This window comes from Arabidopsis thaliana, chromosome 2 (genome assembly GCF_000001735.4).
Source record: "Arabidopsis thaliana chromosome 2, partial sequence".
NCBI classification, from domain to species: domain Eukaryota; kingdom Viridiplantae; phylum Streptophyta; class Magnoliopsida; order Brassicales; family Brassicaceae; genus Arabidopsis; species Arabidopsis thaliana.
Genome location: NC_003071.7, coordinates 6,178,368 through 6,205,538, shown reverse-complemented (window position 1 = coordinate 6,205,538; position 27,171 = coordinate 6,178,368). Strand labels below are relative to the sequence as shown.

General features: G+C 33.5%; 3 protein-coding genes, 1 long non-coding RNA gene and 2 pseudogenes across 9 annotated transcripts; 2 read left to right on the top strand and 4 right to left on the bottom strand.

The window, feature by feature from the left end:
- Positions 1 to 792: 792 nt before the first annotated feature.
- On the bottom strand, positions 793 to 2,551 carry AT2G14550 (annotated as a pseudogene). The gene has a single exon.
- Positions 2,552 to 6,132: 3,581 nt separating this feature from the next.
- On the top strand, positions 6,133 to 7,876 carry SRP2 (serpin 2). The gene is made up of 2 exons (NM_127017.2): positions 6,133 to 6,625; positions 6,871 to 7,876. The coding sequence occupies exons 1-2, from the start codon at positions 6,149 to 6,151 to the stop codon at positions 7,615 to 7,617; spliced, it is 1,224 nt and encodes a 407-aa protein (NP_179060.1). The 5' UTR covers positions 6,133 to 6,148; the 3' UTR covers positions 7,618 to 7,876.
- A 627-nt stretch (positions 7,877 to 8,503) lies between these two features.
- AT2G06175 lies at positions 8,504 to 8,856 on the bottom strand. Its single transcript, NR_140128.1, has one exon. It is a non-coding gene; the product is annotated as an other RNA (long non-coding RNA).
- A 2,008-nt stretch (positions 8,857 to 10,864) lies between these two features.
- AT2G14535 lies at positions 10,865 to 12,268 on the bottom strand (annotated as a pseudogene; the record flags this gene model as incomplete). The annotated part of the gene is made up of 1 exon: positions 10,865 to 12,268.
- A 2,890-nt stretch (positions 12,269 to 15,158) lies between these two features.
- TBL13 (TRICHOME BIREFRINGENCE-LIKE 13) lies at positions 15,159 to 18,168 on the bottom strand. The gene is made up of 6 exons (NM_127016.3): positions 17,656 to 18,168; positions 17,333 to 17,510; positions 16,966 to 17,106; positions 16,335 to 16,455; positions 15,946 to 16,080; positions 15,159 to 15,665 (listed from the first exon to the last, which is right to left on the bottom strand). The coding sequence occupies exons 1-6, from the start codon at positions 18,053 to 18,055 to the stop codon at positions 15,402 to 15,404; spliced, it is 1,239 nt and encodes a 412-aa protein (NP_179059.1). The 5' UTR covers positions 18,056 to 18,168; the 3' UTR covers positions 15,159 to 15,401.
- A 2,460-nt stretch (positions 18,169 to 20,628) lies between these two features.
- Positions 20,629 to 23,593, top strand: AT2G14520 (CBS domain protein (DUF21)). Of its 4 annotated transcripts, NM_001335425.1 has the most exons (12): positions 20,629 to 21,068; positions 21,212 to 21,288; positions 21,379 to 21,462; positions 21,578 to 21,691; positions 21,807 to 21,893; positions 22,005 to 22,144; positions 22,225 to 22,312; positions 22,411 to 22,484; positions 22,570 to 22,694; positions 22,778 to 23,037; positions 23,133 to 23,295; positions 23,415 to 23,593. In NM_001335425.1, the coding sequence occupies exons 1-11, from the start codon at positions 20,891 to 20,893 to the stop codon at positions 23,175 to 23,177; spliced, it is 1,272 nt and encodes a 423-aa protein (NP_001324218.1). In that variant the 5' UTR covers positions 20,629 to 20,890; the 3' UTR covers positions 23,178 to 23,295; positions 23,415 to 23,593. The 4 variants fall into 4 exon arrangements, with proteins under 4 accessions (NP_001324218.1, NP_001324217.1, NP_179058.3 ...); NM_001335423.1 differs by having other exon boundaries at positions 22,570 to 22,676; positions 23,133 to 23,593; NM_127015.4 differs by having other exon boundaries at positions 23,133 to 23,593.
- The last annotated feature ends 3,578 nt before the right edge of the window (positions 23,594 to 27,171 follow it).

Below are 27,171 nucleotides of genomic sequence, written 5' to 3'. Positions count from 1 at the left end.
GCTATATCTGGAGAAATTCCAACAAATAGCACAATTTCATGATTTTCGGACAAAAACTAGTACTTCAAATTTTTTTTGACAAAAATAACATTCAAATAAATATTTTATTTTTATTATTAAAATTAACAATTAAGAAAATTCAAAAAATACACAAAATTCATCACCAAAATTCCTGAAAATATTTTCCCGCCAAAATATTTGCCCCCAAAAAAGAAATCCGTCAAAAAATTTCCACAAAAACAAATTACACCCAAATTTTCCCCCAAAAATAAGAAATATAGGAAAGATGTTACAACATTTAGGAAGGATACTAAGCAATTTAAGAAGGGTTTCACGAAATTCAGAACTTTTATTTTTTGTGTTATTTTTCTTGAATTTCATGAAATCCTTTCTCAATTTGTAGAATTTTTCCTGAATTTTGTAGAATCTTTCCTAAATTTCGTGGAATCCTTTCCTGAAATTTAGGAAGGATTCTACGAAATTCAAAAAAAGTTTCACTAAATTCAGAAAGCGTTCAACGAAAGATTTTTTGGCGGGAAAATTTGACGGATTGTTTTTTTGGCGCGAAACTTTTGACGAAAATTTATTTGGCGAGAAAATTTGGCGGAAATGTTTTTAACAGATAAATTTTGACAAAAAAAATTGGCGGAAAATATTTACTTTTATTTACTTATTTTAATTAAATTAGTTATTTATATTTAATATTTAATTAAAGTTTTGAGTGCTATTTGTGAAACTTTTAAAATGAGGTGTTATTTTTGGAAGAAAAAACTTTTTTGGTCCTATTTGTGTCAATCTCCCAAAGATTTGTTATTTAATATTAATATGACTAACCCACCATGTTGCTGAATATGTTGCGGTGGCCAACCATGTTGGTGCATTCCCATGGCTTGATATGGTGGTGGCTGCCTCGGACAACCAAAACCTTGTTGGTGATGAGGAAACTGAGGAGGTGGTGGTTGCGACTGCATACCTTGAGGCGGACGGAACTGCATAGGTGGTCGAACCGCTAAGCCGTATTGTTGTTGTGGCTGAGATGGCCAAGATGGTGGCTGAGTTTGATACACTTGTGGTTGTGGTGGTGGACGTGGACCCGGGATTGGTACAGGTTGTAGACCGTTAACTTTAGGAGCATTATGCGTAGAAGGGCCAGTTGCGAATAGCTTATGGGGTCTGCTTCTTTGGGAATTTGCAGCCAAAAGCCTCTCTGTAATTCACAAAAGTAATTTGTTATTGTTCCAATGATGGAAAGATACTGAATCCACAAGTTAAGACAACTACAAGAGTAAGAGCCTAACCTTCAGGAGTACCGTGGCGCTCTCCTTTGGTGTCTTTCTTGTATGCATAAGTGACTGTTATTTGACGATTACTCAGATATTGTCCAGTCATTGCCTGCATGCAACGGTCCAAGAAATACCACCATTGGATTATGTGAGTAGAGACATTTTTTATCAAAATGTTTAAGTCACAAAATAACCATATATAGAATTACCTCAATAGCAGCATCAGATGCTTCAAAAGAGTCATAGCTAATGAAACCAAAACCTCGTGGGTTTCCAGTATCGGGATCTCGCATTATCTGAAAAAATGAAAATCAGATTCTTTTCAAACGAATGGTATCTATGAACAGATCAAGAATATCACGAAATTAAAGAACGAATTTTACCTTAGGATGATCAGAAATTACACCAAACGCGCTAAAAGTATCATGCAACATCTTTTCATCCACATCTTGTAAAAAAAAGAAGCAAACCCTAGTCAGCTATTGTTGAAAGTACTAATTTCTGAGTATAGTACCATCAAGATACTTACAGGATCAAGGTTTCCAAGAAACAGGTTAGCACCAACATCCAAGCTCTTCTTATCTTGAGATGCCTAATACAATTTCCATCAAGAAACCAAATCTGTTAGAATCAAAACTCACAAAATAATCAAATTTATAAGATACGATTTAATACCTTTTTAACACGTATAGGCTCCCCATAGAGCTTAATCATGTTAAAAACCTTAATTGCCTACACACACAAAAAAAAAACTGAAATTTGTTAATCATTGTACCCAAAAGAAGTCTATAAAAAAAACTCCTCACATAAAGGAAAATAGTAACACTACTTACATAGTCAGCATCTTCCTCATTATGGAATTGAACGAATCCAAATTTTTGTTGAATAAAGACGCTAACTGATACAAATTCAAAAAACAGAGGAGATAAATAAGCTAATGTCAGAAATATGAACCAAACCAAACCCTAAACCATTCGAAACTAAACGAGATACATTGATATTAACTTACCAACTCATCCGGCTTGTACAAACAATTCCCAAAGCAAATCTTCAGAAATCTAAAAATACAAAGAAGAGAATGGATCAGTTTCACCATAAATCATTCCAAACCATAAAATTACTTTTCTTTACGTACTCAGAAAGATGCACAATAAAATAAAGAAGAGAGACATGGAAGTTGGAAGAGAGATGGTGGCGTCTTGGTTCCTCTCAGTGGCGTGTTGGCCGAGAAGATTAGCTCATACACCAGGAGTTATTCGAGTCGTCATCTTCTTCTCTTTGTTTCCTTACTCTGTCTCCGGCAAAAAAAAAAAAGAAAAAAGCCTCCCGATTGAGAAATCTAAGGGTTTCAGTTTCGTGTCCGTCACGTCTGCCGATTATCTTACTTCTAACAGGTGGTGAAGAATGACGGTTTATTTAGAGTGGTGCGCGCCGCCACTAATGGGCCGATATGCCCATTAGACATATTTTCACCAAACCCTATAGTTTCATTTTTTTTTTTTTTTTTATGAAACCAAAGTTATATCTTCAATATATACTAGGTAATGTCCCACACAACGCGTGGATTTTAAAATATATATAAAAATATGTAATTTACATATTTTTTATCTAACTATATGCAACACTCTATAACTATATATATATATATATATTATACAAACATTTTTAATTTAAAATAATTCATTTATTTATGCTGAAAAAAAAATAGTTGTTTGGATTAATTTCCAAAAGATAGTTTTCCACACATTATAACATAGTGTTTGTAGATTGCGATGAATGCAAGACTTACCAAACTATTTTCTCTACAACCAATGTCTTACTCATGAAAATTAGCATATTTTTATAAATTGGCATAATGTATTGTTGGATAGGAATTATTATTTCTATACAATTTTAAATGAAAACATTTGAATTCTTTTTTATAAATCTTTGTAAATTTTGATTTTAGAGAAATTTACATTTGCATTAGAATTGAGTCAATGAATTTGAGAAACAATTATTGACCTTATTGTTACATGTTAAAAATCCTAAATAATTAATAACATACATAATATATGTACTATTTCCCACTCCAAGAGATTGATCTCATACTGGTAATTTGGGGGTGTATTATTAGATATGCATAATTTTTTTTTTGGGGCATAGATATAATAAAATAAATAAATATGAAATAAAAATATTTTTTGTCTTTGTTTCTTATATGATTTTAGATAAAATATTTTATATTTTTTTATTTTATATTTTTTGTCTTTGATTTCACCTAGATATCACAAACTAACAAATATAGTAGAGACCAGTAACAAATCAATTTAAGAGATGTTCATAAGATTGAGGAGGTATTTGTATATTCCAAAGAGAAAAGAGTAGATTGAGGAGGTATTTGTATATTCCAAAGAGAAAAGAGTAGAAAATGGTAAGAAAAACAAACGGACTGCAAACCTGGTAGATAATGAAAGAAAAATCAGGTTTCAACTACCGTACCTTATCCATTGCAGTCATTGCTCCATAGTCGAGTAGAGAAAAATAGAAAATGAAACATAAATTTGGCTTCTTGTGGTGGTGAACTCTTTAGTTCCATTTGCAATTTTATTTTTCTATATAATATATCATTTGGATTAAATATGTAACCAAGATTCGGGAAGGTGGAATGACTCACTTTTGGGATTTGCATAAAACCATAATGATGAAAAACGGAGATATATATATGTATATAAAAAAACGTATAGGCATTGATTGATTATTTTGTTGTCCCCATTATTAGTTTCGGTCTAAATGTACTCAACTTAATGTAGGATTTAATGTCTTTCTAATTTGTAACCATTAAAATTTTCAAACCAAAAAATATTAGTATGGTTTTAGGTTTTTTACAATAGTCAAGTGGTCTTACTAACCTTAATCACTATTCATTAATTACATTGATGAATTTTTATTTCTTTAAAATGTATAGTAGATTTTGTTTTTCGTTTTATATATGATTTTTTTAGCAAAGAAGGTCAATCCACTAGAAAGTGAAAGCTTTATTTGATGTGAATTTTTTATTTTAATGAAAAGAAAGCCAAAATGATTAAAAATCAACAAACTGCTATACATATTGACTTTCTTCGTGCATTTCGCATCTCAATTTACAACAAACTGCTATACATATGCAAAACTAAATTCATTATTGAATTTTTAAGAAAAATCAGTTACCTAAATATATTTTGAACGATAAATCAAAACTACTATTATTGACTTCACAATTACAATTATTATGCAACTTTTAAGAAAAATCAGTTACACAAACACATGAATGAATTGCATAATATAAAAGGAGTTAGAGAAAAATAATAATACTAATATAGAAAGAAAATAATTGATATGAAATATTGCCGTTTCTTTGAGTACATGATTATCATATTTAATACAAATTTCAGTTTTGTAATTGGGTATACACTTCTGCTTATAAAATGCAAGACGCTGCATAACATTTTAAAAAAAAACATACTATAATTTTGTAAATCTAGAAGTTAAATTAATTAAAATACAGATATTATTGGAAGGGGAAAATAATAAAAATACAGATTTTAAGGATACAGATTTGATCATCTATTTTATTAGTTTTTGCAATTCTAAAAATTAAAATTATTAAAATACATATATTATTAGAAGGGGAAAATAATAAAAATACAGATTTGATTTAATCATCTATTATATTACAGTTTACAAAGTTAAAAGGTTAAATGTAATAAACTACAGATATTGTTAGAAGGGAAAAGGGCATTTCTCAAACATCAATATCTTTATATATAAATTATATATAATAAATTTTATGGAAAAAATACTAATTCTAAAATCTTAGTGTAAACGATAAATTATATGAAAAAAAAAAATTCTAAGATTTTTTATAGCACTATATATATTTTTGTATTTAAAATTTTTGTGTATTTAATTGGTTAAATGTTGAGATATTAGTGTATATATTAAATGTCAAACTAATAAAGTTTTGTAGAGAATAAATATTTAAGTATTGTATATGCCACATGTAGTAAAAAGTAAGTTAAACTTATTAAAATACATATATTATTGGAAGGGGGAAATAATAAAAATACAGATTTGATTTAATCATCTATTAGATTACATTTTACAAAGTTAAAAGGTTAAATGTAATAAACTACAGATATTGTTAGAAGGGAAAATGGCATTTCTCAAACATCAATATCTTTATATATAAATTATATATAATAAATTTTATGGAAAAAAACTAATTCTAAAATCTTAGTGTAAATGATAAATTATATGAAAAAACAAATTCTAAGATATTTTATAGCATTATATATATTTTTGTATTTAAACTTTTGTGTATTTAATTGGTTAAATGTTGAGATATTAGTGTATATATTAAATGTCATACTAATAAAGTTTTGTAGAGAATAAATATTTAAGTATTGTATATGCCATATGTCGTAAAAAAAGAATGCCAAATATCATGATAATAGAGCTTCTTACAAAAAAATCTTATCTTATTATATATCTTTATATATAAATTATATATAATAAATTTTATGGAAAAAAACTAATTCTAAAATCTTAGTGTAAATGATAAATTATATGAAAAAACAAATTCTAAGATATTTTATAGCATTATATATATTTTTGTATTTAAACTTTTGTGTATTTAATTGGTTAAATGTTGAGATATTAGTGTATATATTAAATGTCATATTAATAAAGTTTTGTAGAGAATAAATATTTAAGTAATGTATATGCCACATATCATAAAAAAAAATGTCAAATGTCATGATAATAGAGCTTCTTACAAAAAAACCTTGTCTTATTATATAAGATTCACATGTATTTGAATATATGCACAGAAGAAAACTTACAATATGGATTCAAAAAGAAAGAACCAAGAACTTAGCACATCAGAAACCGCAGATCCCTCTCTCTCAAAGACGAATAAAAAGCAAAAGATTGATATGCAAGAAGCGATGAAGAACCAAAACGAGGTTTCTCTGTTACTTGTGGGGAAAGTAATCTCTGCCGTAGCCAAAAACTCAAACTGTGTCTTCTCTCCGGCATCCATCAACGCCGTTCTCACCGTGACCGCTGCCAACACCGACAACAAAACATTAAGATCTTTCATCCTCTCTTTTCTTAAGTCTTCTTCTACCGAAGAGACCAACGCCATCTTCCACGAACTCGCTTCCGTCGTCTTCAAAGACGGAAGTGAAACAGGCGGGCCCAAAATTGCGGCGGTTAATGGAGTGTGGATGGAGCAATCGCTTTCGTGTAACCCCGACTGGGAAGATCTGTTTCTGAACTTCTTCAAGGCTAGTTTCGCTAAAGTTGATTTCCGACACAAGGTTAGTTTCTGATTTCTCTACTTTTCAATTTCAAATATAATATGCTTTGATTAGATAATTAGGTTCAGAATGAGAAGATTTTTGTCAATTTTTATGCTAAATAAATATATAGCTTTTCGATTTCAAATTTGCTTGATTAGATTAGGTCAAGAGTTATGTACTTATTGCACTTTTTATTCTGTGATATTTGGTTGTTTTCTATTATGTGGTTTAGGGTTTATGGATTTTGTGTTGTTGTTTTGAAGGCTGAAGAAGTGCGTCTGGACGTAAATACGTGGGCTTCACGTCACACCAATGATCTCATCAAAGAAATTCTTCCTCGTGGATCTGTTACAAGCCTAACTAATTGGATATATGGAAACGCCTTGTACTTCAAGGGAGCTTGGGAAAAGGCATTCGATAAGTCCATGACAAGAGATAAACCATTTCACCTTCTCAATGGCAAATCAGTCTCTGTGCCTTTCATGAGAAGCTATGAGAAACAATTCATAGAGGCTTATGATGGTTTCAAAGTCCTACGCCTTCCTTATCGACAAGGACGTGATGATACCAACCGCGAGTTTTCGATGTATCTCTATCTCCCTGACAAGAAAGGTGAACTGGATAATCTTTTGGAGAGAATAACATCTAATCCTGGATTCTTGGATAGTCATATTCCGGAATACCGCGTTGATGTTGGTGATTTCAGAATTCCAAAATTTAAGATCGAATTCGGGTTTGAAGCTTCAAGTGTTTTTAATGACTTTGAGCTTAATGTGTCATTACACCAGAAAGCTTTGATTGAGATCGATGAAGAAGGTACTGAAGCTGCGGCTGCTACTACTGTTGTAGTAGTAACCGGCAGCTGTTTGTGGGAGCCGAAGAAGAAGATAGATTTTGTGGCAGATCATCCATTTCTCTTTTTGATTAGAGAAGACAAAACCGGAACTCTTTTGTTCGCTGGTCAAATCTTCGATCCTTCTGAACTTTCTTCTGCGTTGGACCGGGCTTAACCGGATAAGGGTTTGGTATTTTAGATTTAGTTCTTTTTATAATTTTGGACTATATTTTGATCAAACAAAGTTTGTTGGGTTTAGGGGTTTAATTTGATTCTGGTTGGTTAAAGTTTTTGGAAAATGTTTAATGGATAGAATCGAGATCAAACAAATTTTGTTGGGTTTAGGGGTTTAACTAGATTGGCGATTGCTACTGATGTCGTTATTGATGGAATGATTTAAATAAACAATTTAAATAAATAATTTAAATTTCTCAAATATTTTTACATACTTTTTTAAAAAATGGGATAAGTGATTTAATATCTGTTATAATTTTGAAACTTGGCATACGTCAAAACTCAAAATTAATTGGAAAAGCTAAGTAACTATAGTTGTATCACAAAACACTTTGTACCAAAAATAATTATATCATAAAAAACTTTAAAAATGAAAATAAATATTTGACAAATGTTAAGATATTATGGTTTGGAAAGATGATTTGTTATTTCTCAATTCTATAAAAAATGCATTGTGTTTTATTAGTAGTAGCTCAATCTCAGTGAGTGTGTATCTCTCTAATTAGTTACAGGTCAGAATGAAACATTGATGTAGAACCAGCTTATAAATAGCGATTCTCCAGTCATCGCCGATAGCGATAAGGTCCTCCTTTTCTTGAGAACTTCTACGACCTCAACGTCATCTTCATCCATATCGTTTCTTTAGTTTGTGAGAGTTGAAATGAAAGCGTTTTAATTTGTGAACATATCTCACTTCTGTTTAATCTCTTGCTTACAAATCATGAATCTTTTATTTTAATTTAGTCGCTATTTACTTTCGTTTAACTTTTGAACAACACAAAACAAATCCGTTTCATTTTTTATATCTACTTTATTCTCAAAGATTTGTTTGGAGATATCGGGATCAATTTAAAATATTTCCTTTTTACATAGAATGACAGCTCTTAGGTCTTTTTGTTAAACGTTTTAAATGCCGCCATGATCGCTTTCGGGTTAAGTTTGGTGAAGCCATGCATGTGTGGTGTTTGGGTTCGTGATTGTTTGTGTTTTGTGTTTGTGATTGTTTGTCTTTTGGGTTTGAGATTGCCATTGCCACTGACCCTCTCTCTTAAAAAGAGGAGTCTTAAGAGAAGTCGGAGATAACCCGAACCTAAAATTATTCAATATCATCACTAAGATATTGCAAGTGAAAAACGGAAACCATGTGGGTGGCGGATCTAAAAATAGGACTCTTGACCAGCCGTAATATGAGGATGTATATATTACCAAATGATCCAACCGATGACAATGACAAAAAGTTCTACTTATTAAAGTTAATAATTAGTTAGGATATGTGTCCCACCAACTAACACTGTAGATCTGCCACTTATTGTGACAATTCTTGAAGTAACCCAACGATGTATTCTATTATGAAGGTTGTGGGCTTACGTTTAAAAAAATAATTAAAAAAATAAAGATTGTCTCATAATACGAAGGTATCATTTAATTGATGATATTAATGTGGGTTATGAGCATGAATCATTGATGAGTTCTTTCAGATTTACCCTTTTTTTTTTTAGAGTTGAAGTGATTATCTATCAACTGCAAAAACGATGTAACCACAAAGATTATGAACTACAACATGTATATACAGATCCAATGGAGATGATGACATGATGTTGATGTGCATAATGAGCATGAACTAATCGATGAGTTGCTCAATGTCATCTAAATTGTCTGAAAAAATATTAAGCAGTGAGAAAAAGTTATGATAAGTAAACTTGAATAAAAATGAATGCGAAAATAAATTTGAAATTAAATAACATTAAATGATACAAAGATATCATTTAATTGATGATATTAATGTGGGTTATGAGCATGAACCATTGATGGGTTTTTTCAGATTCATCCTTTTTGTTTCCAGAGTTGAAGTGGTTATCTATCAACTGCAAAATGATGTAGCCACAAAGATGATGAACTACAACATGTATATACAGATCCAATGGAGATGATGACATGATGTTGATGTGCATAATGAGCATGAACTAATTGATGAGTTGCCCAATGTCATCTAAATTGTCTGAAAAAATATTAAGCAGTGAGAAAAAATTATGATAAGTATACTTGAATAAAAGTGAATGCGAAAATAAATTTGAAATTAAATAACATTAAATGATACAAAGGTATCATTTAAGTGATGATATTAATGTGGGTTATGAGCATGAACCATTGATGGATTCTTTCAGATTCACCTTTTTTTTTCCAGAGTTGAAGTGATTATCTATCAACTGCAAAAGTGATGTAGCCATAAAGATGATAAACTACAATATGTATATACAGATCCAATGGAGATGATGACATGATGTTGATGTGCATAATGAGCATGAACTAATTGATGAATTGCCCAATGTCATCTAAATGTCTGAAAAAATATTAAGCAGTGAGAAAAAGTTATGATAAGTAAACTTGAATAAAAGTGAATGCGAAAATAAATTTGAAATTAAATGACATTAACATCATGAAAAATTATTACGAACTCCATGTTTGAAGCTATGTAATAATCATTGAAATAGCTTCTCGAAACCTAAATGGAGAGATTGAAAGTCACATCCGGAAAATGAATCCTTGTTCCCCCATGTAAATCTATGAAGGTGAGTTTTGAAGTTATATGGCAAAAAAGTTGATCATGGCGGACGAACCTTTGTACTTGTGTAATTCTGAAAACAAATGATAACTGATAGAATGAATCAAAATAAATGAACTTAGGCTATAAGTTCATTGTAAGAGTTAAAATACATGAATCAATGGTTATAAGCTCCTTTTGAATCAGATCAAAGTCCATGACAAGATATCACTAAACATTTCAGCTAACATTTTCAAAGCATTTTCAAATTGAGCCACGACAAATCACATTAAAAAAAGACTAAATAGTCTAATTCAGGTTCTGCATATACATAACTACCATATCTATGGATTAAATCCTTGAACTAAAAATGAAAATTGAAAATAATCTTATAGGCTCTCTAGAGTTTGAATATAAGATCAAGGAAATATAAAAGCACTTCTCTTATTAACTTTAGAAAATAACTCAAAACCAAAGATCCCCAATCTCTCTCTTAAAATTCTTAAAGGTATACCACACCTAAGACTAATCCTAAGACTAATCCTAATCACATTAGGAATATGTTTAGATAACTCCTAAACATATAACCTTTAGAGAACTCCTAATGATTCCCACATTATCTCTCTTTTAATTAATAACTTATCACTCAAGTTATCTTCAAGTTTAAACCAACATCCTCCCCCTTAAGCTTGAAATCTTCCTTTGGCACATCTTGAACTCCAATGAGATCCCTCATTTCTCCGAACTTGACTCTTCCAAGCGCATTCGTTAGGATATCAGCCTTTTGTTCAATTCTGGGAACATGTTCTACCTCAACTTGACCATTCTCTACACATTCTCGTATGAAATGGTACCTCCGATGAATGTGTTTGCTTCTCCCATGGAACAACGGATTTTTAGTTAGTGCGATTGCGGATTTATCATCAACTCGTATCATCACCTTCTCACATGTTGTTCCCATGACTTCAGCAAACAGGTGTTGGAGCCAAATGGCTTGCTTAGCCGCTTCAGTGGCTGCCTGAACTCAACTTCACATGAAGAAAGCGCCACAATTTGTTGCTTCTAAGAACACCAAGTGATCGGACACTCATTGTAATATGACTTCCCTAAGATCGACACTCTTGAGGTTGAGTAGGAGATAGGCTTTGCATCTAAGCGATCGTGAGATCACTCAAACCAAAGGATGTTGAGCGAATGTCGCACAAAGGTTGCGGATAGCCTTTGATTTACCGGTGGAGCGATGGGTCACACAAAGGTTGCGAAAAGTTCTTTGATTTACCTTTGATCTAGCTTAAAAGAGTTTGAGAATAAAAAGATTGATGAGTTTACAAAGAGGAAATACAAGAGTTTAAATAGAGAAGAAGAAAAGGGGAATAGTTAGTCTTGGAACAAACTCCAAGATAACTCGGAAAAGGAGAAATCATAAATGAAAGTTTGAACACAAAATAGACTCTTGGCCTTCCAAATTTTTGCTCCTCTTATTGGGCTTGGGCCGGATTGATAATGGGGGTTTTGAAAGTGTTATTTAGGCCTCGTTAAAAACCTACTAAGGAAAACCCAATGGGACAAAACTTTAGCAGGCAAAAAGAGCACCCAAAGCAACACTTAGCCCATTACCAATCGTCTTGGAAAGATATCGCAACCATCGTGGTTATTGTCCAAGTGTTTGGGTAGTCCGAAATAGCTTGGTTGAGAAGTTTGGTCTTCGAGCGAGTCATTTGTCTTCTTGGTTCAGCTAAAGCTTCCTCCAAAGCTTCCTCCGCTACACGCTGCTCCTCGGCTACAAGTAGTTCCTCGACTACAAGCTAGTCCGCTGGTTCTAGTTCCGGGTGGTGCTCGGGAATAGTTATATCACATTATGATAAAAACAAAACATGACCGCCTATACTCATACCATCATCCACATCCACGTTATGGCTGCTATCACTATAACCTACCAAACCCGGTTGAGCTCCTTGGTTGAAGTAAAGAACAAGATAAGGCGTTCCTCGAAGAATTATATCAAAAGCCAAGGCAGTTATTGCAATCAAACATCCAATTGCTGTAGTACCTGTAAGTTTAGAAAAGGAGACTGCAGCAGATGGGTTCGTTCAAATTCAACTTTTTTCCCAGAATTTTTTAGTGGTTATCTATCAACTGCAAAAATGATGTAGCCACAAAGATGATGAACGACAACGGGTATATACGGATCAAATGGAGATGATGACATGATGTTATGGTGAATAATGTGCATGAGCTAATTGATGAGTTTCCCAATGTCATCTATATTGTCTGGAAAAAAAATTAAGCCGTGAGAAAAAGTTAGGATATGTAAACTCGAGTAAAAGTGAATACAAAAATAAATATGAAATTAAATAACATTAGCATCATGCGAAATTATTACAAGCTCCATGTTTAAGGCTATGTAATAATCATTGAAATAGCTTCTCGATACCTGAATGAATCCTTGTTTCCCCATGTAAATCTATGAAGAAGGTGGGTTTTGAAGCTCTATGGCAAAAAAGTTGATCATGGCAAACTAAACATTTGTACTTGTGTAATTCGAATTCTGAAAACAAATGATAACTAATAGAATGAATTAAAATAAATGAACTTATAGCATAAGTTCATTGGAAGAGTTAAAATACCTGAATCAATGGTTATAAGCTCCTTTTGAATCAGTTCAAAATTCATGACAAGTTACTACTAAACATTTCAGCTAACATTTTCAAAGCATCTTCAAATTGATCCACGACAAATTACATTAAAAAGACTAAATAGTCTAATTCAGGTTTTGTATATACATAACTACCATGTATATGGATTAAATCCTTGAACTAAAGAAGAAAATTGAAAATAATCTTATAGGGCCTCTAGAGTTTAAATATAAGATCTAGGAAATATAAAAGATCTTCTCTTATTAACTTTAGAAAATAACTCAAAACTAAAGCTCCTTAATTTATCTCTCCCAAAACTCTTAAAGATATACCACACCTTGGCAACTCCTAAACATATAGAGATTCATAAGACTAATACTAATCACATTAGGAATATGTTTAGATAACTCCTAAACAGAGAACCTTTAGATAACTCGTAAAGATTCACACATTATCTCTCTTTTAATTAATAACTTATAAATCAAGTTATCTTCAAACTTAAACCAACATGTCCAATGTCATGTGATTTAGAGATATTTAATAACATAACTTTTAAAATAGTATTCTAATTACCAACCTCATTTCCTCCAGGATATTATTTTGAACCTAAACAGCACATACTAGAAAACATGAGCTAGACCTTGCATATTAATTTGGAGGATCAGCAAAGATACCATATCTAACAGAGTTGCATGAGATCGATGTGAAATATATATTTTTATTGGTATTAGGAAAGTTAACAATTGTATATATTTTCTTATTCTTAAAAAGGTAAATTTACTCGTATCATAAATGTAAAAAAACTTGTTAGACAAATTATATTTTTTATATAAATAAGCATAGTGGACTGATTAATAAAACTGAAAGAAATTATTCTACTACTTAGTGTTTCTCAAAACTTGGCAAGACTAGTAGTATGATTTATTGTGTTTTGAGGCTTTGATATCCAATATACTATTGTAATTAATTGTTGTGAAATTGAAGTAGTATATTTGTGTTAGTTTAACTAGAACGGTGTGAAGCATTGTCAAAGAATAATCTTATTTCTTTTATAGTTTTAATCAATATAGTTTTATTTTTTTGTGATTTGGTCATCGTTAAGATATAAAATTAAATTAACTCATAATATAATCTTATTGTCTTAATCGTTTTCGCAGCTTTAACATTTAAGCTAAAAAATTATTTTGTAACTTTTAATTAGACGAAGCACAAGTACAGTCCTACAATAAGCCATTAACTATAACCTAATTCCTACTAACGCGGGATAACCACAACCTAGTGGAATCGAACTCCGGTAGGGTTTGCCAAGGTGGACCGTTAATCACTAGACTAAATACACTTTCCTTAATAACATTCTATCTCAAAAAGAATAGTATAACATTCTTATTGTTGTATATTTGTTGACATATCATGTTAGTCTATTATTATTTAATGACATTTTATTAAACCTAAACAAAATTAAGACTTTTTGTTGTGAATCTCAGTTTCTCTCTTTCACTCAAACTCGTTTATGGTTTCATTGTCTTAGAGTAAAGCAAAAATCATTTTTCTTTTAATCTTCTACATTGTTAATATCTTGGATAATCTTTTAGCTCTTACAACACACATACTTATACCACATACAATACACACTTGCACTTAATTATTAGTGCATTAGACCATACCCCTAGACCTAGAAATCACATCAGCTACTCTACTACACTTGGGACTCTAACTCCATGTTTTGCTCCTTTTAGACACTTAACATCAACCTTGAGTCTAAGAGACAACATAATTACCTAGTTGGGTCCTAATAATCCGTTTGGCCCATTATTACAAAACACAACTTAACAAAACAAACCAACTCTTTTTAGTTGATTTTGTTCTTTCCTCTTCATGTGTCGTTGACCTTCTTGTCACGACATCTTCTTCTTCCTTTTGCTCCTTCTTCACTCTTGAAGCTTCTTCTCTATTCTTCTCTTCTTCTCATGAAGCTTTCCTTGTTGCAGGATTTAATCTTAGGATTCACAATTCCAACACTTTTGTATAACAAATACAATCATATTACCAATATATATTGAATAGAATTCCGATCCATAGTTAAAACCAAAATTTTAATCTATGAGTTTATCATTATGTTATTTTACTATGTCTACTTGTCTAGATATAAAATATGATTTATATTTCTTCTATAACATTATTTCGATTTGATCTAGTAATTGTTTTTTTATTTTGTATGAATTTGATCGAGTAATTTGTATTCATATTTCTGAAATCTTTATACATCATGAAAAAAATTCAAGTATTTTTTAGTGTATACTTGATGAGATGATTCAATTTTTTAGAAGAAATATCAAACAGATACGAAAAGTGTTTGACCAAAAAAAATAAAATGAAAAGTGCATGTAATATTAAAAACACTTTTGAATACTGTAGGCCAAAAAATAACTAAACAAAAAAAAATCGCAGAAGATAACATCAAAATTTACAAGAGTACAAAAAGAAATAAAATGACTATGACGCTAGACCCAAGAGTAACCATTCTAAAGACGGGTGTGATTCTTCAGGTTACAAAGCTTTGATCGTATGAAGAGTTGCAACGAATAAATCATTCCAAGTGTCGGTAAGGCCCGGGAGGCACCAATGCATGCAGTCATCGTGATTCTTTCCACCAGCTGCTGCCGGATGAGCGTCGGCTCTGTACTCGCTCATTCGAGTTATGTCCAAAACGTGGAAGGCGCTTCTACTCTTGAGGGAGTTATAGAGGTGTTGATTCACGAGACGAACCTCTACATTTGTTCCGTTGTTCCCCACTGAGAAAAATTCCTCAACCTACCATTAAAATATGAGGCTGATTATAAGCGTCTCCTAACAATTTACTAGACTAAAGCTTAAGTTCCAAAATCTCTCAGCTCCTCTACCCAATATCTAGCCAGTCCCATTATCTTATTTGATCCCTGGTTCGAACTTCGTCGTATCCATACTGGCCAGACCAAACTAATGATTTCATGTAGCTTTTCATGAGTGACTTGGCATGAGTATGACATTCCACATGCTTTATAACGCAGATTAACTATTTAATCAACGACTAAACTGATAGAAACTGACTTACTTTTCCAGGTAACAAAGGTTGCAGTCGTTGACAAGTACCACCTTGGTCCCAGTCACCTCCTTCAAAGTGCCTAGGTGATTGTGTCCGGAAGAATATGATCCCTCCAGGTCGCTTTGTTTTCTCCACAAAATTTACCTGTTACAATGGCGGAACGTCGTATAAGGATCAGAATATTTCACTACCATTACTTTATCATATCGCACAGTTTGGTGTTTGCTCAAAAACTGATTCTTCAATACAAAACGCTGTAAAGTCATGCAATACTTGCCCAAAAATGTCATAGCCCATGTTCATTTTGAAAACAGATTATCTAGTAGTCAATGGCAGTATCAAATATCTCAAGTTGCGTTATAGTAACACAGGAAAACAGAGAAATCCAGACCGCATACCATATTGTTTAGAACCCGGTCTAGGCCAGTAGCAGGAGGTATAGGTGGAAGTATTGGCCGACCGCCTTCAAAGAAAAGCATAGGAGATTTTACAGGGTCAAATTTTGATGGCGCCCACCACCTTACAAAGAGAAAGACAACAAAAGGTTAGCAACATAACAAGTCCACACAACAAATTTCTGTTTAACTGAAAGATGACAAACCAAGGTATCATTTAACTGATATGTAACAAGACTATCATTCCCTCAGGAAATTGAATGCAATGCTCAACATTAAGATTCAAGCTTTTAAAATCTTGAATCGCCAGTATGTGAAGAGAGATATACTGCATATATTTTGGCAAGTTGAAGGATTTTCATTACGTGAAGCGTGACAGATTCATATATTTATATCTGCATTCACTTAGAGTAGTAGATCAACTGGAACAGAAAGTAGCTCAAACTTGAGAATTTCCCAGTTTCCACTAGACATTACTATCTAAATACAGGAAGCATGAACCAGAAGTAGACGAATTTAGTGACTATGGTCATGTGGCATCGATTCAATGTTGGGCTAAATTAGATGATGAAGTACTTAACAATTCAAAGTAGTTTCATCTACATCAGCCAAGAAAATGAAAAGTGTACTTTACCAATGCCCAGTGTTCAAAATGAGAATGTCATGGAAACTCGAAGCCTTCGCCCACGAGCTGTCTGGAATATCAACATCAACTCTATAGCCCTCTTTAAATCCAAGAGATTCTAACTCACCACCCTTAGCATTGGCTGACCATCTAAACCGTCAGCAAGAGAAAACGTCTTAAAACCATATAAAACCATGCTATTCCTACACTATGCATAACCACACAGTTGAGAAAATGACAAATAAGCATGCTAACAAGAAACTTACTGATGGAGAATACTATTTAAAGATCAAACGAGGAGCAAGATATAAAAGCCAGAGAAGCAACTACAAATACGAATCTCTGATACAAGAACACCAAAGAGAACTCAGCTTACCTACCATAACGAGCCAATAGATTTGTTCGATGATACGCGATAGTCAAATTATACTGCGAAAACGTGAATCCGCGATCTGCACCGGCAGGTCGCCACTTCTTCAATTCACCCGTCACACTCTTTAACATACAGAATAAAGATACAAACATGTTCCTATTCAATGAATCACCCACAAATCCTGCACTGTTCAACAAAACTCTTAAGATGTACAAAACTAACACCTATCAACAAAATCACACTCCATGAATATCACATCTAATTCTAAACAACAAGAACTAGTAATTGCTTCAAGGAGGCAATGATTTTGAGAGCTAAAGGCGTACCGATGTTGGTATTGCGATGAGACTGAAGAAATTTGAGTGGATCAAACGAAGGAAGATCACAGTGTTTAGGTTTCCATCGCCAATTAGATATCTCGAAACCATTGGTTTTGTTGTTACGAATACAATTCCATCCTTTGAAGATTTCTTTACAACTACTGGTGTACCTGGTGGATCTGGGGTTGGGGTCGTAGATCCAGGAGCCTTCGGAGAAGTCGCAAGTGGCGGAGAGAGGTGAGAGGGAACCGTCGGGTTTTGGAGGGAAGACGGTGGCGGAGCGGTGAGTTTTGGGAGAGGAGAGGGAAGCGCGTTTGGATAGAGAGAGGAGGAGGAAAATGGAGATGAAACAGAGAAGGGAGAGTAGAGGGAAGAGTGAGGGTTTGTTGTGTGAAGTTGTAGCCATGGCTGTGTCTCTCTCAGAAGCTCTCAGCCATGGCGGAGATTTTGGATTTTGGCTACTTGAGTTATTTGATTAACTGATTTAATTTTATTATATATTTCCGGAAAATGTCAAAAAGAAGTCCTCAATTTTTAAAAATGTTTTGAATAAAAAAAACACTAGCTTTCCAATAGACCAGTGTTTTCATGCTCGATCCAGATCGTTCGGTCTGACCGGTTAACCCGTGATCCATTTTTAGTTTGAGTTTAGTATTAATATCCGACAAATTTAAAACTAATGTTTTTAAATCCGATCCGGACGGTGAATCAGACTACCGATCTAACACGTGGCGTGAAGCTCCTAATGTGTGGGTAAAGCAATATTACCCATCTGCCAATATTAGTCATGGAGAAATATTTGTAGCAAGATGTTTCAGACTCTTCAATTCCACCAATTAGGCTAACGTTTCGGATCCAAAACTCCAAACTTGGGAGCATATGTTGTACCCTTTTGAAGAGAAATACAAAACTCTGATCTCGAAGAGGATAGTGATTAAAGGACAAAAGTATGTGGTTGTGCAAAATCGCGTGGCTTACAAGGCAAAAGAAGATAGATGGAAAGCTATAGGAATGCTGCATTATTTGGAAACATGATGGAACTTACTTTCTTGCTATGGTATACAAAATGTGTTATATCGTTGTATTGATTTACCAAAAATCCAATGCTTCAACTCTAAAACAAGATACTGGGAATCTTTGAAGGGTTAGGAAGGTCTGCCAGTGTTTGACGATGATGGTTGTGTTAGATTGGTAGATTATAGTGGAAAGATGACTCTTTTGTGGGATAAGTGCGTTCCTTCATGTAGAAACAAAATGATTTAGTGTGTTGTGATTGCGCTTGAAAGACGAAGTACTCAAGAGATTTGGGGAAAGATTGAGTGGGCTGATGATGTTCTTAGTACAGTCCTTCTTTTTTATGATTTTGTTTGTGCGCTCAGGCCCGATTATTGGGCTGTGCAATTGGAACTTTGAATAGGGTCCAATATAATTTTGACATTTTTCTTCAGTATTTAGGCTAATTTGTATTGAAACAAATTAGAAAAAACCCAAAAAATTTAAATTCTGTTTATATATATTTTTTTTCAAACTATTGAGAAATATGTCCAATAATTAACTGAATCGGGCCTCTATGCTCTTACTATTACTACTACTTTGATGAATTGACTTGTGAGAAGGCTTAATGTGGTGAATCTCTAGTGATTGTGGGTTATTTGGTTTTGTTGTATGATTCAGTGTGTTTTGACATTAATACAATAGGCATCATTTCACTTATAACACTCTGATGGTTAGCTTATTTTGTGCTCTGCTAAGAGGCCTATGAAAGTCTGTTCTGCCTACGATTGAAGAGTGTGTTTAGTGTCCAAGTGATTTGCTTTTTATTCCTTAGTTGCAGAAAATAGGTTCTTGAATGTGTCTTACAAAGTTACAATCTCATTATCACAGATGCAAATGGTTTCGCTTTTCATTTGTGTTTAAGAAAAAAAACCGGTACGGAGTGAATCATGTTGAACCTGCAAGTCCGGCCGTATTGGATTAGTCCAATTAATTGACATGCGTGTACCAACCAACAAAGAAATTGCCACAGAAACATTAAGGGCTTGACTCGTTTAAACGCAGCGGTTGTGGGAGTTTGCGGAAATGGGCAATTGCGGTTTCAAGCGTTATTTAGCGTTTTGACCGATTGGTTTAGCGGTTGAAAACATGTGCGTTTGCAGAAGATTTACGACTGGTTGATCAGCGGGTACGATAGCGGTTAAACCAAAATTTACCAAAAAAAATTAATATATGATTTAAAAAAAAAATTTAAACACCAAAAACTAGAATTATGAAAAAGTATAAATTTTTAAACATAATTAATGATTTAAAACTATAAATAATTATTCAAATAAATTTTACGTTGAAAACAAAAATAATTATTAATATTGAAAATTTAAAGTTAGATAATTATTTTTTTTAGAATTAATGTGAATATATATAAGACTTGATAATATATATAATTTAATTTGATTATTTTTCTTTTTTAGTTTCTTTCCTTTTTTAAATTAACCGTAACCGCCCACAACCGCAAACGCTTGCGGGAAAGAGCTTTTGAAATCCAGCGATTTCGAACGGTTCGAAACGATATGGAACAGTTTCTATGATTAGTACCAACCGTTAACAACCACAACTGACCGCTAACAACCACAACCGACCGCTAACAACTACTAGACAGTTGTTAGCGGATAAACCAATCAAGCCCTTAAAATTCTCAGTTTTATAATTTCTAAACATCATATAGGTCTCGTACCTTTTTGGTAACAATTATTCCCATAAAATCACATCATAACCTTTCCACATTATACCATTAATACTCGAACCCAAATATCAAAACTCTAACTACCAAAAAGTCGAATAATCATTGCTAATAATAATCAAACTGATAAATCAACTAAATGACGAAAACACCCTTCACCGAAAACACGTTTGCAATAACATCCCGTGGACATTACAGTCTTTCGCCACGTAAACCATCTCCTCCAGCTTCATCAAGCAAAATTTGTTTTAATGTCTTCTTCTTCATCACCTTTTCGTCTCTCCACTCACACTAAAAATCACTCTCCATTTTGATTTTCGTATCTCTCGTGTCACACTCACACAAAACACAATCTTCCTCAAAAAAAATTTTGTGCAATCTGATTTGATTTTCACTGTCTTTCTAAGTTTCGAAACGGTGGATTTTGTCCGTACGTGGTTTTGATTCTCGTAGATGTCGAAGCTCTGACGTAAGATTAGAGTTTCGATTTCTAGGTTTCTTATAACTATGGCGGTGGAATATGAATGCTGCGGGACCAGCTTCTTCATACACATCGCTGTGATAGTGTTACTAGTCTTGTTCGCTGGACTAATGTCTGGTCTTACTTTGGGTCTTATGTCTATGAGTCTCGTTGATCTTGAGGTTCTTGCTAAATCCGGTACTCCCAGAGATCGTATCCATGCTGGTACTTATGATTCTCAAGAGATTTTGATTGTTGTTTTTGCTTTATTTTTGGAATCTTAAAGGAATCAGAATCTTTAGCATGTGTTAGTTTGGGTTTAGTGCTTCTCTTTGATGGTTCACAAGTGGGTTTTGGCTTTGATGCAGCAAAGATTTTACCAGTTGTGAAAAATCAGCATCTTTTGCTTTGTACTTTACTGATATGTAATGCAGCTGCTATGGAGGTATATAGTATTAGGACTTGAACTTATTTGGTTCTTGAATGTTATTTTTATCTTAGACTCTTAGTAATAATAATGACTTTTGTATTTCAGGCGCTTCCTATATTTCTTGATGCTCTTGTGACGGCTTGGGGTGCCATTTTGATTTCAGTGACGCTAATTCTTCTCTTTGGTGAGGTGAGATTTGATTTTTTTACTTCTCTGTGTATTTGATGCCAATAAGTCAAAGTTCATGTGTCTGTAATGTAATAGTGTGTGATGAAGACAATTGATGGTTGATTTCGTTCTGCAGATCATACCTCAGTCAGTCTGTTCTCGTCATGGTTTAGCTATTGGTGCAACAGTGGCTCCATTTGTTCGTGTTCTAGTTTGGATCTGCTTACCAGTTGCATGGCCGATTAGTAAGGTGATTATATGCACACTTGATAGCGCTTATTAGTTGTGCGGGAGGGTCCGAGAGCGAGTGCCTGCACATAGATTCTTTGTCCTGATACAATCTTTGCTGCTGTATATATTTCCAGCTGCTAGACTTTCTACTTGGTCATGGTCGTGTAGCTCTTTTCCGAAGAGCTGAGCTGAAAACACTTGTGGATTTGCATGGAAATGAGGCATGTCTTCGAATTCTCTGATATCTCAAATTTTGAGTTTTGTACAATAATCTCCAATGTCTTTTTATGTTTTGTTGTTAGCCGAATAACGTAGCATGCCAATTCTTTCAGGCTGGTAAAGGTGGAGAATTGACACATGATGAAACAACAATCATTGCTGGAGCTCTTGAACTATCTGAGAAAATGGCTAAAGATGCAATGACACCAATTTCTGACACTTTTGTGATTGATATCAATGCCAAACTAGACAGGTCTTGGTTTGTTCAACCCTCTTCGCACATTCCTTAATCCTCTAAATCATACAAAACTTAGTTTCTTTTTCCTTCGCCAGGGATTTGATGAATTTGATTCTTGATAAAGGTCATAGCAGAGTCCCAGTATACTATGAGCAACGTACCAACATAATTGGACTTGTTTTGGTAAGTTTCTATCTCATGATGGGTAAAACAAAACTCTTCTGTATTTTCATTATTGTCCTCCTGTATCTGCATTCAACGGCTCCCAAATTTATCTCTAGGTGAAGAACTTATTGACTATCAATCCAGATGAAGAAATACAAGTAAAAAATGTGACTATACGAAGAATCCCAAGGTAACTTTACCATTTAGATTTTGATTACCAAATATAAACGATTGAAGACTTGTTGAATATGCTTTTGATTGCTTGTTTGCTCCAGAGTTCCAGAAACGTTACCGTTATATGATATATTAAACGAGTTCCAGAAAGGACATAGCCACATGGCTGTTGTTGTGAGACAGTGTGACAAAATCCACCCGTTACAGAGTAATGATGCTGCAAACGGTAACTAGTTTTTCGTCGTGGGAGTAACAATGGGGATGGAGATTTCTTACAGAGACTAATAATTTCCTTTCCACTTTGAATAGAGACTGTAAATGAAGTCAGAGTGGATGTGGATTATGAGAGATCCCCACAGGAAACGAAGTTAAAGAGAAGGAGATCATTACAGAAATGGAAGAGCTTTCCAAACCGAGCAAATTCGTTAGGGTCGAGGAGCAAGAGGTGGTCCAAAGATAATGATGCTGATATTCTGCAACTTAACGAACATCCACTTCCAAAGCTAGATGAGGAGGAAGATGCTGTTGGTATCATTACAATGGAAGATGTCATTGAAGAACTTTTACAGGTACTTAAACAAATATTACCTCTTCAATTCTCTTAACGTTTGCTTATTATTTTATTTCAATTCAGTTGTCATTTGTTTTGTGAATGTGACTGTAGGAAGAGATATTCGATGAGACGGATCATCATTTTGAAGACTTGTGACAGGCCACAACTTCGAGTGCTTAATATTAGTTGTTTGAACCATGTACATGGTGCTATATACCTCAGAAGATCCAATTTCCACTGGACAAGTTTTGTTGCGAAAGAGTCATGTATAAAAGTAAGATCATATGTCATGTAATAACACTGCTTCGTGTATAGTTATTTCCCTATCTACAAATTGTTCTGACAACATATGTTTATACTGTACAACACAATTCTCCAAACATCTGCGACTAGAAGAAAATGCTCATATGTTGAAAGTGCAATGTCATAGTTTATAAGAACCAAAAGCAGACATGGGAAATAAAGGAAAAGTTAGTAAGTTTCAAATCCCAGGGAGAAACCAGCGAGCATCCATGAGCTTCATGTTGGAGAGACGAGGGAAGCGTTTGAGGATCTTTGTTTCGAGGTTGAACACGCACATGTGCAACTAATGCTTGTGTGAAAAGGAAAAAAAAAAGAAAAAAAGGAACAATATAGTAGCATTGAGTGTAAAGTAGATATGGAAAACTAGAAATTATTTCACAAGTTGAATACGTTTTTTTTCTTTTTTTTGTGAAGAATTTGGAAATTGAGAAATGCTATTGTTTTGGAAGGAAGTCATTGGTTCGTAACCTAAATATGATAAGTTAATCCATTGCATATGCATAAGCTTGGGAGGAGGTAAACTAAATAAGAAGCAATTATCATGAGAGCAAAATAGTTACCTAACACACCCCAAGCAACTTTATATGTTTGCATTAACAGACACAGAAACTATCTGAAATTGATCTCTCTTTAAATCCACCTCACCGTGACCTGCTTGGTTATCATTTGATGTTCATAGTAATTAAATTTATAAGTTGTAGTCGAGGTAAACTCACTGTAACAGTCTAGTTTTTATATTCAATCTGAAGGTTTAGTGTCATTCGATCTCAAGATATATGCTTAAAGTGTGATAAGTATCTGAAGCAATCAGAGGGTTTGATCCAAGCTGCCTCCAATGATACACGTGAGAAGCACACACGTGATTAGTAATAAGTCACAACTAGAAGGGTAAAAGGGTCTTTTATCCTTGGCTCTGTATCTTCTTCTTCTCTACTCTTCTTCGAGTCTGTAACAGAATAAAAAGAGAGCGTCACAGCGAGACGACGCAAGTCGACGAGAGACGTGAGATAGAGAGAGAAAGCTTGAGAGTGATTGTAATCCGGTGAGCGATTGTAACAGTCACTTGTATGAGCTCGAGTTTGAGCTATGATCTAGTGGATTCCAGAGTCAATCTCCGGCGAGACGTAGGGTTCCACACCGGAACCTGAACTCGTAAAATCTCGGTGTTCTTTGTTTGCGTTCTTTCTATTTCTTTCAAATCCATAATCTAAGTCGCGAGTTCTAATCGGAAATTTTAGATTAGGTTTCACACAATCATATGTGATATAGGCCAAATTAGCGTATAGACTACTCTCTCAAATAAGAGATCGTTTGCACCACTTAGGATCGAATTCTACAAAGCTTTCAAAAATCACATAATAGACTTATGGCTATCGAATTAAGTTAAACGAAAAGATTGTAAATTAAAAGACAAAGAAAGCAAATAAATTAATTTCAGATTCAAAAATTAAAACGTCGGGTCTAGAGAAGTTCTCAGGAAAATAGATGAATAATAGATATATCAGTTAATTAGGATTATTATCGAACCGTTCTAAAACTTAAATCACTAGCCTATAATCAACCAACTCCCATATGTATTGATTAAATATGCTTAATAAATAGGAATCCCAACTCTCGTATGAAAATCCTTAAACACTAAGCATGCATTATAATCAAGTTTGATAAGTTCACCTAAGCATCTAAACCAGACGTATCCGTATTTAGATGTTTAAGCCCATCTATGATAGTGCGGGTAATAAGCGGCCTCTCGAATCTTACCTATTAATCTATGATCAAGTTCTAGTTAGTTACTCTAGAATTAGCATTAAGAACGATTAAGATGAAGAACTTTAAAGATAATCATAACATGTTATCGATCTACTAATTCATCTAAATCCTTAATGAGAAACCCTAAACCCAACAAGAGAACTACTCAAACATGGAGATTGAAGCAAATAACATGATTGAATAAGAAATCTTAAAGAAATTGAAAAGAGTTTAGAGTTTAGAAAGATCTTCTCTAAAGGGAGTTTCACAGGGTTTTGCTCACAAGAACAAAGTAAAAAAAGGAGATTAGCCTCTCAAGCTTATGTCTAAACAATGACTTTAAAAATCGATAAGGGAAAGTTTAGAGACGAATCTGCAAAGACTCGAAATGAATTGCCGTCAGATATTGGTGTCTAATGACACCAGGGGTGGTGTCGATCGACACCTACACCAATTTTTGTCTCCAGATTATTTTTGCAGCATAACTTCTCGGTTTTGCTCCAGAATGCTCAATAATCTCCAAATGCATCCCAAACGTGTAAAAACCTGAAAAAAAACTAAAAAAGATTCTAAAAATAACAAAAAGACTCTAAAAGCTATACCAAGATCATATCTAAAATCAGTAAAAATCGAGATATATCAATATGCATAAGTTTAAATTTTGCATCTTGCTCTAATAAGAATATTAAGTTTTAATTTCATGGGTTCCAAATAGGTTATGGACCTGCTGCTATATTACAAGCGGTCGACGTGACTTTTGCAAAAGTAGTTGTCACATTTTAGGTTCTTTTATCAATATTTGAGGTTCTCTTGTTTTTTATTCCTAAATTTATAACTATTTTAGAATAATTCAACTAGTACTTCATATGAATAAAATCCAACAGAATATATATTTGAATTACTTTCATAAAATTTTGATAAATGTTAAGTTGTGGATACTTATCTTACCAGGCCACAAATATTGTACCGTTTCGAGAATGACTATTTTGCATCTTAAAATAAAATAGAAGAAAAAAACTGAAAAAGACAACAAAAAGGAAAAAGAGAATGATATTGTACCATGCTTGGAGTATTTTTTTTTTTTTTTTTCTCATAACGCATAAGTGTTGCTTTTTGTTTAAAACTTCTTTTGTAAAAGATACAACCGTGGAACTTCCACTTACATGTTTTAACAAACACATTAAACTTTTACAACATTGGATTATCTAAACAATAGAATCATCCATGTTACCTAACTAGAGAAACAACAAGTTCAGCTTATAAGTGGAGGCCCAACTTAAAGAAAACTCAATCCAGGAAACTGAATTCTTTGGAAAGTAAGATATTTACAGAATCCAATGCAAGGTTGAGACACGTGGACATGTGAAGCAGATGTCGTCGCCAGTCATCATCGCCGATTTGGAACTCCAAAACCACTTGAAACTGTCAGATCTCCAAGGTACAAAGAAGTCTGACGGTTTTAATTAGAGAATCCCACCAATCTTCATCATTGAATATGCAAAGGAAAGATATTTCCAAAGAAATTGACTCCCAAACTCTCGAGGAACATCATCGTAGAGATTAAGCCGATGGAGCTTTCAGCAACATGCTAGAAAAAAACACTCGTTTCCATAGATCAGTTAGATAAATAGCCACAATTGCCTTAAACTCAACCCAAAGCACCAAAAAGACCTTGATCCGCAACTCCAATTTGTTCGTAAATAATGAAATCGATAAGCTTGAGAAACAAATCAAGCCCTTTAAACAAAGGAGGTTCAAGGAATTAAGATTCCATATCTAAGAATTGAAACGCAATAGAGCCCAATCAGACCAAATTTTACGAAATAGGAGAAAGAAAATTGTTTAAACAAAAGCAAAATTCGGAACTACTAGATACAATGGACGGCGAGTTAAAACAGCAAAACTGGCCAACGCCGCTTATAGAAGCCAATGATGCTAGACATAGGACCAGCCATCACGACTGCGGAAGCCGGAGATAATGGACAAAAAGCCAACTAAATCGGGATAACAAAACTAGAAGAACTCTGGTCGGCAAAAGAAAACGCTTCTCTCATCTTTGAAAATTTTTAGAGAATTTTTAGAGAAAAGAGAAAGGGAAAAC